At 34.5% G+C, this 13,298-nt stretch overlaps 1 protein-coding gene and 1 pseudogene across 1 annotated transcript in view; both read left to right on the top strand.

Moving 5' to 3' along the window:
* Window positions 1–1,341: 1,341 nt before the first annotated feature.
* Window positions 1,342–7,633, top strand: LOC107688762 (transmembrane protein 237A-like; annotated as a pseudogene).
* A 2,023-nt stretch (window positions 7,634–9,656) lies between these two features.
* The window catches only part of abi2a (abl-interactor 2a), a 54,439-nt gene continuing 50,797 nt past the window's right edge, over window positions 9,657–13,298 (top strand). The window contains exon 1 of the mRNA XM_016486529.1: window positions 9,657–9,845. Coding sequence (XP_016342015.1) covers window positions 9,729–9,845 — 117 coding nt within the window. The 5' untranslated portion in view covers window positions 9,657–9,728. The remainder of the gene's footprint in view (window positions 9,846–13,298) is intronic.

The raw sequence follows: 13,298 nt of genomic DNA, 5'->3' as shown, positions 1-13,298 counted from the left end.
ACCAGAAAAACTGATGGCATTAAAGAGAAAGCACAACATCATCAAGGGGAATACAATGTCTGATCAGAGCAAGATTTACTTGCAAGATGACCCGATGAAAGGATGAAGAACATTTCAATGGAGCGTATCAGAAGAACACTATACAAACATGGCCTTCATGTCAGGACACCTTACCGAATGCCACTCTTCACAAATAATATAAAAGGCTGACTTGAATATGCTAAAATTCATTTGTGGAGTTCAGGAAAAAAAATTTTATAGAGTAATGTGACCAAACTGAACTTTTTGGACCCATGGACCCATGTCTGGTGCAAAAGAGCAGCAGAAGACCATTTCCATAGTCAAACATGGTGGTGGAGCAATCCTGTATGAAGGACATTATGGATTCTTTGAAGTATCAGGCTATTTTGGCAAAGATTGTGATGCCTTCAATACAGAGACTGAAACTGATGATCATTGGACTGCAGGGCAATTATCCAATAGTATACATCCAAAACTTCTGGGCTAAGATTTAAGAGGAGAGGTGTCAGAGGCTTGTGAGCACGTAGAGGCAACATTTATTAGATGTTATAAAGAAGAAAAGATTCTCTGCAAAACTTGTCTTTTGGGGGTTTAATCATTTTGTACATTAATTTTTAGAGCCAAATGTGCATTAAATATTCTATAATTGCAGATGCTTTGGTTGAATTGTTTTCTTATATTGTTTGCAGAATAGGCAGCAGAATGTCTTGCAGGTCAAGGGGTTGAGTAATTTTGGCAAAGTGCTAATGGTTATCTTTCCAAACTTGTTTGGAAGGCTTGAGTTTAAATCTGTTTTTAATCTTCAAAACTATAGGATGGAGGGAAAGATTAAAAAAAAAAATGTTTGCATTAAAAAAATACCAAAGACATCTTAACACATCTCAAAGACATTTTTGAATCTGCCCTTTCTATCATTCATTAAGCATTTTATATATTGTCATATCATATTGTATTAGTTCACATATTATGTTGGCATATCCTACCAGTGTCTGTCTGTCTATCTATCTATCTAGAGAGAGAGAAAATGAATCCCTTTTCAAAATAAATCTAAACATGTTTTCAAATGTAACACTGAGTGTACTTATTCTTTTCACTTTGTGTATATGCTTTTTATTGAAAAAAAAAATGAATTAAACGTATAAATGTGTAGGCCTATGATGTAACAGCTGTAGTTAATGGTGTGTAGATAAGGGGTTTTGTCATGGTGTGTATGTGTGGTTCTCTCAGGCTGTCCTCACTCACCGATCTATGCCACACTAATTCCCTCCTTGGCAGATGCACGTCTGTGAGAATTAAACCCAGGATTAGACAGCCTGACGGCACAGCCAAGACTCTCCTCATCTCACACCAACAGCTCCTGCACCACGACTCCAGCCAGACAAGAATGGGAAGAAAACAAACGGTAAATTATGCCACACAGTATTATAGCAGATCCTTAGCATCAGTCATTTAAGATAAGCAGCGTGAGCTTTGACCACTGTCTATGGCATGGCTTTGACTGATATGTAATCAAGATAAAGACAAAGAGCACTGGATTTCGTGTGCGTATTGAGCCTTAGCCCATAATGTGTAAAAGCCATGTATTTTTGTTTTGATTATTAGAGCGAGCTGTGTAGGATTTAGTTGTAACCTATGTTTATATTTTTTTATGATCTGAATGGCAATATAAAGCTGTCAGAGTTAGTTGACTAGTCTGTTGACATGTACACGTGATAGACTTTCACTGAAGTTCACAGATAGTAAGTTCACACTTACTATTCACCTCCTTAACATAATATCTTCGCTATTTATCAGCTGGGCTCTTGTCTTGTGTATGTAGTGTCATATGTGTTTACATACATTACTGTGTGACCATGTGACCTGTTTATAATCTGGTATAACCAGACATGGATCACAACTGATTTAAATCACCTCTTAAACTTGCATGGTCAGGATACTGTAGCTACTCAAACACGTTTTGGTGACTTACTGTAATATTATCTATCTATCTATCTATCTATCTATCTATCTGTCTGTCTATCTATCTATCTATCTATCTATCTGTCTATCTAAAAAATATCAGATCTAAAAAAATACCTCTATCTCTCAATCATCTAAAATAATAAATGCTTAGCTTCAGTGGGTAACCAGTCTTGGGTTACAGGGTGATATGGCTGCCGACTCTCTAGCTAGTCTATCTATAAAATATCTATCTAGATCTAACCAGATAGATATTTGAGAGGTAGATCTGTTATTTTTTCTATCATTTTATGTATTATTAATTGCTTAATTATGAATTTCTATTTGCAATAGTTGGATGTTTTTGATTGTGATTTTGCTTACTGTCATTGACTTGCTAAGTGGTTAAAAGTGAGCATTTAAGTCAAGCAGAAAGAAGCAGTTCAATCAGTGTTGTTTACCTTGTGGCCTCATAATCTTCTCTCAGTAAAGTGCTATATCTAGCAAGAGGCTAATTTAAAGCTACATGCTCACTGTATGCTCACACAAACACTCTACATATTGACTTCAGTTGTAAGCAGGGTTTGAAATTAACAGGCGGGTAACGCTGTCAAATCACTAGCCAATTTGGCGGGTTACTTTTCGTAAGTTATGTTCACTCATTAATTTTTGGGGGAAGTTCATGCAAGCCAAATCTGCGCAGGTTTAGCGCAAATACTGAACTCGTGAGACATCGTGACATTATCTAGTATATTGCAAAAAACCAAACAAAACACACCTACAGAGAGGCACGCATACTCGACGTGATGAAATCCAACACAGGCTTTAGTGCGCGTGCGCATTTAGAGTGCGTTCTTTCACTGCATGATTCAGTCTATTAATATGCATTAAGAATGATCACATAATTCAAGATAAGGGGGCAGAAAATGTATATATTTATATCAGTTCATATAGTTAATCAATATCACACGAAGAGTGCCGTTGTTTTCTTAAAATATCAGCATGGTTACAAATGTGATATTGATTTTACAACAGTTCAATAAACAATAAGTTAATATCAAGAGACTTACATTTTAGACACCATATTGGCTGTTTTTGCGCTATTTCTGAGCTATTTCGCCAACAAAAACATTCCAAACACAGCCACAGTACTGTTTTGCGTCTCTGAGCAACATGATGTTGTTTCGTTCCTGAATGAATCAACTGTTTAAATGATTCGGTTCAAATGCAAACAGTGACTTGCTGCCACCTACTGGCGGTTTTAATTTCACATTTAAAGTATCTTTTCATTTTTTAAATAATTTCAAATATCACTATTCAACATTTCATGTTTAAAATATCAAAACATTATTTATGCATTTGTAACTGCAGTTTAAATCATTCCATGTCCCTCTAAGCTGCATTAACATGTGTAAATACATCTAAATGCCACTTCATATGCAACTTCTGCAAAGATTAATTTTTTTTTGGCTAGTAGAAGTTATGAATGGCCGGTAACTTAAAAATTTTGTAGCCAAATTGGCTGGTGAGTGAAAAAGTTAATTTCAATCCCTGGTTGTAAGACGTGGGTCTCATTTTCTTTGTTTTGTTTCCATTCAGTCCTGATTTTCGGGTGTGCGACCTCAAGACACCAGCGGTCAGTTATCCTTGTTGAACATCTGAACATGTGAACAGGAAGTTTTAATAAAATCAATTATATTATTTGGCTTAGCCTTATTAACCCCAAAGCCTGTAATAGTTTCTATTGTACTTGGATTTCTAATCTAATTACTATAAAGGACTAGTGTAAACTGTAGACAAAGCTGATTGTCCTATTTCTACCTTTTATAGACAAAATGCCAAGTGTCAAACCCAAGAAAAAGAAAATCAAGAAGGACATTAATGAAGTTGAGGAACCACAAGGTAATTACACTTATAAATGCCTTATTTGATCTTAACAAGATCACTTTTTTTAATCTAGATTATCTATCAAACGTGAGTGATATTGTATCATGTACTGTACATTTTTATGTGTTTGCTGCTGGACAAATACGTTCTTGTGAAGGCAATTAAGTGTAGTCCATTGGTGTAACAGCTACCTCTGCAGGTAGCCAGTGGAATAGTTCAAATACCCACACAAAACTGGCTTACTGTTTACTGCACATATTTTGTAGTTGCTTCTTTTCTTTCAAGGATAATAAATGTAGAATCTTGCAGCATTTGTCTCCTTTATATTTGTATAATCCCCAATAAACAACAGCAGGGCCCGAGCCAGCTATAGAAATGGAGGGTCTGGAGAGCCGCAGAGAGCCACTGACCCCTGAGCCTCAGGACAATCCACCACAGAAGAAGAAGAAGAAAAAGACGGCACATACTTTTGGTAAATAATTTTTGTTAATGATATTCACATTTAATTTATGGATGTTATTTTCTTTTTTTTTTAGATCAGTTGTTCTTGATTTCATTGTTTTTTTTATAAGATGAGAGTGAACAACAAGACCTTCCAAATGGAGATGTTCAAGAGCCTCATACAGATGATGAAGAAGTCACCAGAAAAAGCAAGAGAAAAAGGTGAGAAGCAAAAACTTTGAAAAGAAAGTAAATACTTCTAAATACAGTAGTTTCATAGATGTTGTGATTGTATTATTCTCTCCTGAGAATAATGTCCACTTCTTTTTGAAGGAAGGCTAAGATGATGGAAAACCAGTCTCATAATGAGCTCGGCGTGGAGGAGGAGGACATCATCACCGATGTGCACGCACCCATATCTCAGCGCTCTCTATTCTCAGCCCCTCTGGGTCACAGTCATCCGATCGGAAAAGTGTTTGTAGAAAAGAACCGTGAGTTTCATTTTAGATACATACATGTAATGATACTATCATTATACATAAATATACTGTATGCTAACAATGATATATTGGTCACACTTTATTTTAAGGTCCAATTCTCGCTATTAACAAACCATTAAATACAACTTTTGCCTCAATAAACTAATTTGCTGCTTATTAATGGTTAGTAAGGTAGTTGTTAAGTTTAGGTATTGGATAGGATTAGTGAGGTAGAATATGTTCTTTATAAGTACTAATAAACAGCCAATTTGTTAATAATAGGCATGTTAATAAGCAACTATTTAACAGTGAGAATTGGTCCCTATAATTGTTGCCAATGTATTAGTTATTAAAAAATCTCATATTCTGTATTATTGCAGATCCTATATTTATAGATCTGATTTATGTCAAAGACATATATACAGTGTGTATATATATGTATATATGCAGTATTATGACAAGTATATTATATATAAATGTAGCCACTAAAATAGGATAAACTATGACCTCTGACCCAGGCCGCTTCCAGGCGACTGATCGTTTGGATTTATCCCGTGGCCATATGGAGGAGTACATGGAAGTCAGGCCCATGTGGAATACACGAGATGTTGCCATGAGGGTCCACAGCGGCTTCAGGTGGGTTTGGTTGGGAGATGATCTAACAGCTCTTATCAACGGGCTTCATGAGTTTGTCTAGTACTCATCAAGACCGTGACCTTTTCATGTGGTTTTCTTTTTGGAGCTTGTTGACTTGTTATGTGTTGAACTCAACTGCTAAAATTGCTGTTGCTTTCTGTGTAGGATCATTGGACTGTTCTCTCATGGGTTTCTGGCAGGATATGCGGTGTGGAATATCATTGTTGTGTATGTGTTAGCTGGAGAGCAGATGACCACTCTACATAACCTTCTCCAGCAGTACCACAGTCTGGCTTACCCAGCCCAGTCTCTGCTCTACCTCCTGCTGGCCATCAGCACCGTGTCTGCCTTTGACAGGTGTGTGGACGCATAGTAAGAACACAAGTGTCAATATAAGCAACAACCGTATAAACAATACATAATCATACTCCAAGCGATTTAAAATCGCATTTTAATGAGCAAATATATTGATTCCAATTCAATAAATAAGTGCTTTCACCGGGGATCCCCATACATTTTTGTCAGCTGTTCCCCTTTGACATTGAGATTTTAAGTTTAAATTTCAATACTTTAACAATATTTTTGCATGATCATGGTTCTTGGGTTGTGGCTAGAAGGGATACAACTACGGCTGGAAGCTAACAATAAATTTAATTTTCTACCTATTAGAATTGTTTTATTAATGTCTACACCTACCCCAACACTAAACCTATCCCTTACAATAATGCGAAAACAGTAATTATTGTTGTACAGTGTGACAAAAATTAAGCTATATTGATGAGCGCAAGCCCAGTAGCTGCAACTCTATCTCTTCTAGCCTTAACCTGGTTCTTGCATGTCGGTGAATGGTCACATGACATGCAGTTAAAGAAAATATTTTATTTATCAGTTTTATTTTAAAGTCATTTGTTTTCATTTTACATTTTCATGATTTAATTATTTATTACGTTTTCATCAGCTCGCGAACCGCTATGTGTTTGCAAAACCCAGTTTGGGACAATCTGCACTAAGATTGAATCCCAAGACAACTGATAAGAGAATTTCGCAGAACTATCTGTTGTACAGTTTTTTGATTTGAGTGTTTGAAAATGTGGCTCATGTCATTTGACAAAATAAATGTTTGGAGTGAATTATCTGTACCCTCTTTACATCAGGGTGAATCTGGCCAAAGCATCCATGGCTCTTCGAGGATTTCTCACTCTTGATCCAGCGGCTCTTGTTTCCTTCTGTGAGTGAAAATCAATAAACTTTATCAACACAACACTTACCTCTGACCAGGCTTATTATAATTAACTATATAGTTGTAACTATATAGCTTATTATAATTAACTATATTTAAATGGCTAATAATGACAAAAGCATACACAACAAAATTACTTAAACATAGAGTAAAATTAAAACAAAAATATAAAAAACTAATTCAAAATGTTAATAAAAACTACAAAAACTCAAGAATAAAATAACACTGTCTCTGACAACACAAAGATATTTTTTTGATATAAACCTTCTGTGTTTTTTGTCCTAGTATACTTTGCTGCTCTCATCCTGTCTCTGAGCCAGCAGATGACCAGTGATCGTACTGTATACATCTCTACCCCACAGCCAATGAAACGCTTTGGTGGGTTTGTCAAGCTAGGCATAATGTAATCCAACATAATAGCCTTAAAACATTATTGCAACAATCACCATATCATTCTGTAAGTGAAACTGATCTGTAGCACAAGGTTGAATACTTCACTAAATCACATGCAGTGATTGTTGTTTAGGCCCCCGGGTTCAGAACATCAGATTCTACAGCCCTGGATCGTGGTAAACCTGGTCGTAGCTCTTCTGGTTGGTCTAGCCTGGGTGTTTGTTGCTACACGACCAGACATGGACTACACTGAAGGTAAGTAGACCTACACAGAATGTGTGTGTGTGTGTGTGTGTGTGTGTGTGCGTCTTTTCCTCTTCATGTGTCTATTGTCACGTCATCTTATTCCTCTATAGTCCACATCCTAACATAAGTACTGTCTTTACTGTCAGAGTTTTTAATGGCGATGGAGGTGGAGGAGTATCCACGTCACGATGAGAAACATGAGCTGGCAGCCTAAAACACTGATACGTGATTTACATTTATCAATGATCAGAAATTAACATTGTTTTGTGCTAAATGTTTTGATTTTGTATATTACTTTGTTGTTGAGCTTGTTATATACTGTAGATAATAACTATGTAAACATATAAATAAACTTTTTCCCTTTGTTTCCCTTCTTTGTTGATCTTCTAAGTGTGTATTTTAGAAGTACGATTTAAATAGTCTTGTGGTGTGTTGAATTCTTACATTTGTTTTTTACAACAGATTTTTCATGTCTATGGATTCATAAGAACTGAATTTATAATATAATTATTCAACAATTATAAATATGTTGTTTAAATACTTTTACCAGAAGTATTGTATTACATACTGCAGGTATTACTTGCAGTTTGTAAGTTGCTTTGGATAGAAGCTACTAAAAGTGTGTGCTAAATTAATAAATGGAAGTAAATGTAGGACACTCCTGTCGATCACTTGATGTTTTATGTCAAATACACCCCGTTACCACTAAATGCATCAGAGCATGCATACACAAACACAAGTCATAGTACAAACTGAATTTTAATACTGTTGTTTCCAACTAGAGATTAAAGGAGTGAAATAAATATTATGTGTTATGACAACACAGGGGGCGCAATCTCCAAAGGAATGTGAGACAGAAAAGTGCATCTTTTCAGTAGATGAAGAGTAATGCATTCTTTCAGCGTATATTATGTGATAATTCATTTTGATTAAAGATACATTATTGTTGTCAAGAAAAAAAAAACGAGGAATGAGAGGAAGAAATACATAGTGATAAAGGTTTGTTTATCTGCTTTACCTGTTCAGCTTAATAAAGGTAGCACTTAACTTTCATTAATAACAGTATCAAACATTGTTATTATATCATATACTGTAACGCTTAGATCGCTGGTTAAATCAACCAAAAAAAGAAAAAAAAGTAAAGAAATATAAATATTGTGGAACTTTTAATTCATACACGCTACTCGTCAAATGTTTTGATGTTTTTGAAAGAAGTAGGCCTTATGCTTACTATAGGTGCATTTATTTGATCAATATTAATATCTCATATTGAGGTATTATTACAATTTAAAATAACTATTTTATATTTATATACATTTTAAAATATTAAGAAACTCAAGAAACGTTTCTTATTTTCAATTCTGAAAAAAAAAAAATGCTGCTGAATATTTTTGTAGAAACTAAGATACACTACCATTCAAAAGTGTGAGGTAAGATTTTATACATTTATTTTATTAGTTCAAAAATTACAACATTTATATTTCAATTAGATTCTGTTCTTCTGAACTTTCATCACAGTTTCTACGAAAATATTAAGCAGCAAAAACTGTTCTCAACATTTATAATAAGAACTATTAATAACTGAGCACTAATAATAACTGATAACTGTGCACATTAGTAGATTGATATCTGAAGAATCATGTGACACTGAAGACTGGTGTAATGGTCAGCTTTGCCATCACAGGAATAATTCACATTTGAAAATATTTTACAGTAGAAAACAGTTATTTTAAATTGTAATAATATTTCACACTACTGCTGATATTATTATATGTTTGATCAATGCAGCCTTATCGCTCTTAAAAATGCAGGTTCTTTATTGGCATTGATGGCTCCATGAAGAACCTTTAACATCCATCATGGAACCTTTCTGTTCCACAAAAGGTTCTTCGTAGTGAAAAAAAAAGTTGTTCACACTAAGAAAAAATGCTTCTTTTAAGAACTGATCACTGAAAAGTTAACCAAAAATGGTTCTTATTGCATCGTTACGAAAACACCCTTTTGGAACCTAATTTTTTAAGAGTGTTGGTAAGCAAAAGAGACTTCTTTCAAAAACAAACAAAAAAAATCTGAATTATTGCAAACCTTTAACCAGTAGTGTATATTTTCATATTTAAATGTAGAATATGGTATGGAATAGATGCTAATTATATTATATTATATTATATTATATTATATTATATCTTGTTATCTTTGCTGTTTACCTCACGTTATGCTATGGAGGCTCTTTTTTATTTATTTATTTTTTTTGAGTCCTTAGTGTTTGCTAAACGTTATGTAATTAGATTATATTATATTATATTATATTATATTATAATATTATATTATATTATATTATATTATTGGTAAACGCGCTTCCCTGGCTTTCCCCAAAACTCTGAAGCCGCTGCACTTCCTGTCGCTGGTTGCGCGAGGCGGCTCAGGCGGGCGCGTGGAGGGATGTAAAGATGGCGGAGCTTCAGATGCTGCTGGAGGAGGAAGTCCCAGCGGGTCGCAGAGCGTTACTGGACAGCTCCACCAACCTCCAAAGAGTCGCCGAATACTGCGAAAGTAACTACGTACAGGTGAGCGGGCGAAACGTTGCACATACGCGGTGTTTTTGGAGTTGATGTGTGGAGAAGGAGCTGTTGGTGTCTATGTGGAGGCTGTTGATCATCGGTTGAAGCTGAGCACCAACTACTAAATGCATGCACGCAACTGCGGCGTTCCCTTGTTGAAATAAACCATAAAAGTTTATAGCACTCTTAGGTGAGGCTGTAAACTAAGCGAAGACTACTTTGCGAGAGATGCGCTCAGGTTTGCAGTGATTGTAGCGCGTCGATAACAGTGATTAAATGATCATCTCGCACTGGGAAACTTTGTTCTGTTTCTCCACGCGAGTAAAACATCTGATAATGCACTTCAAATCAACTCATCGCTTGTTTTTACACATTTATAGACAGGTGACACTTTCTGTTACTCGTGATCATAGCGAACAAGTAGCTTATTGGAAGTCTTCCATACTGATGGCATGTGTCATTACAGGTTTATTTCAATCAGATTTTCTTTGAAGTGTAAATCACTTTAGGGATATGAATTGTGCTTGAACACTCATGTCAGTCGTGATCAGGAATTCCTCAAAATTCTTATTTAATATTTATTTGGCACACTCTAGTCATATCCGTGTTGGTGAATTAAATGTTAATGTTTATGTACTAAAATGAATGTTTTAGTGCAGTGATGCACACTAGGGTCAGTTTTAGTGGTCTACCATTATAGTTTTTTGTTTGTTTTTTGATGGATGATGCCAATATTTTAGCAGGGTGACTAATGGTTAATATAAAGCACATATGTTAAATTAAATAGTGATGTCAAATGATTAATCACATCCATAATAAAAGTTTGTTTACATAATATATGTGTGTGTAGTGTACTGTGTATATTTATTATGTATAAACTAGGGCTGCACGATTAATCGCATGCGATATTTAACGCGCATCTTATCAGTAAAGCCGGTTCTGTAATCAGCGGTAAATCTCCATCACCTGCGTGCTTTCACATTGAGCAGCATTAACTACACAGAGCCGTTGTTCACTGAAAATCAATTCAAAATATTAAAGAACAAAAGGTATAAGAGTATAATAATGATTCTAACATAACACTAAGCCAAACACCAAAAAAACAACTACATATGTGTGTATGTACAACCAAACACACATGCATATATATATATATATATATTAAGAAAAATAAAATATATAAAATTTATATTATTTATAATATAAATTATACACATAAATAAACATGTGTATATATACATGTAAATACTTTTAAAATATATATATATGTATGTGTGTGGATTTATGTACATAATAAATATACACAGTGCACACACATTTTATGTAGACACAAACTTATTATGGATGCAATTAATTGCAATTAACCGTTTGACAGCACTAATTTAAAGATGGTATAACACACTGCAGTTTATATTTAACAATATTTAGTATGTGAACGGGAAATCATATTAAAATAAAATAAATATTGTGTAGTACATGCTTACTTTCCAGTCAGTCTGACTGAAATCACCCAGAAGTTTTGATGGGTTTCATCAGTGTTAACACACCTGCACATTACTGACAAACATAAAAGCACTCTCTGTCCCATTCCACTGTGCTCTTTATGTGCTGAGCCCATCCCTGAAGCTGTTATATCCTGCGATAGCCAAACGCAGTTTTGTGATTCTCAGCACTGATGCATGCATGCTCTTGCTTAGCAGTTCATGGCAATGTTTTTTTTAGTGCCAAGGCCACATTTTAAATATTTAGATTACTGGCTTTTAGAACAGAGACGTGAATGAAATGAGACTGCCTACAGGGGTAACTGAACAGAGGTGTGTTTCCCAAAAGCATCAGTTGCCAACTGTGTTTCATTGTTTCAAGTTACATTGAACTATATTGGTTACGACAGAACTTGTGACCATTGCATTGCGTTATAGGATTGTCTTTGTAAACAGTACATGCTGTGGTGTCTTGAATTTGAATGAACAATTTTAGTACACTCACTACACTGTAAAAAATTACCTGTAAATTTTACAGTAAAATACTGGCAGCAGGGTTGCCAGCCGTTTACTGTAATATTTACAGCAGTGTTGCTGTAATTTAACTTACAGCATTTCCCTGTGTTTCCTGATTGCAGTAAATAACTATATATTTTTTTTTACAGTAAACTACTTTAATGTGTGTATGCTGTAATATTAATGAATATTAATAACTAGCAGGTCAATTTTAAATTTAAAATATTCATTAACTGCATAAGCTTTAAAGAACATTTAACTGCATAAAGTGTTGTATGATGCATAAATTAATTCACCTGTTATTTAACAAAACAAAAAAATTTACACTTCTTAAACAGGGCAAAGTTTATTTAATATATAACTTTCAAAATTGCATGAAAGAAATGTCATAAAACAGTGTATGTAGTAATACCGGTACTTTGAATTCCAAAATAAATTGGACATGAAATTCAATAATATTAAATTACTTGAAACATATTACCATGCATAATTTTAAGACCACAAGTTAACCAACATGGTCATAATTAAACTAGAGATGCACCGATCGATCGGCCAGGGATCGGAATTGGCCGATTTTCCTCATGATCGGCCCGGATCGGTGATCGGTCGGTCAGTCTCACTTCTTTCCGATTTCGAGCCGATCCATTTTGTTGCCAGCGGCACAGGAAATAACGTCAGCCACGAGGACAATATATATGCTACAAAACATAATAATACAGTTAGAAACAGATAGAGGGATGACAGATACAGAGACAGAAAAAGGGATGGCAGGTACAGTCAAATAAAGATAGAGAATAATAAAAGAAAAAAAAAGATCTTGGGGTGTGTACTTACATTTCAGAAACTCCACTGAAAATCCTTCACTTTGCAAAGAAGAGTGGCAACATGTGGGTTCACTTCAACCTGTTTCTTCTGCACCATTTGCCCTTTTGTTTTTCGAACCTTTCAACTTTTTTGTTCCTCTCTCTGGATTTATTACCACCAAAGCATCTAAAGGTTTGGACAGACAACATACAATATGTAATTCACATTAGTTTTAGGGTTTGAGGCATGCAATCATGATTTTGAAATCTGAAATATATACAGGTGAATACAACAGCACAAATAAATGCAATAGAATAAAGAGAGCTATGAAACTAAGTTTTTCAGGTTAAGTTTTTATTCAGGTAAGAAATACTACAGAAATTAAAGTAATCAAATCTAAAATAACACTGGATGTGTTATTTTACATTTGATTACTTTAATTTCTGTTGTATTTCTTACCTGAATAAAAACTTACTTAACCTGAAAAACTTACGTTTCATAGCTCTCTTTATTCTATTGCATTTATTTGTGCTGTTTTTTTGTTGTTGTTGTTATTTTATTACTGACTTTTTACTTGTTTTTTTATGAAAATAAAACTTTGCGTTGAAGAAAAGTAGATTTTTGTTTGTATATGCTGTCAATTATAGTTCTTAGAAAG

This window comes from Sinocyclocheilus anshuiensis, unplaced genomic scaffold (genome assembly GCF_001515605.1).
Source record: "Sinocyclocheilus anshuiensis isolate Anshui unplaced genomic scaffold, SAMN03320099.WGS_v1.1 scaffold9, whole genome shotgun sequence".
NCBI lineage: Eukaryota > Metazoa > Chordata > Actinopteri > Cypriniformes > Cyprinidae > Sinocyclocheilus > Sinocyclocheilus anshuiensis.
This window is presented reverse-complemented; position numbering and strand designations above follow the sequence as displayed.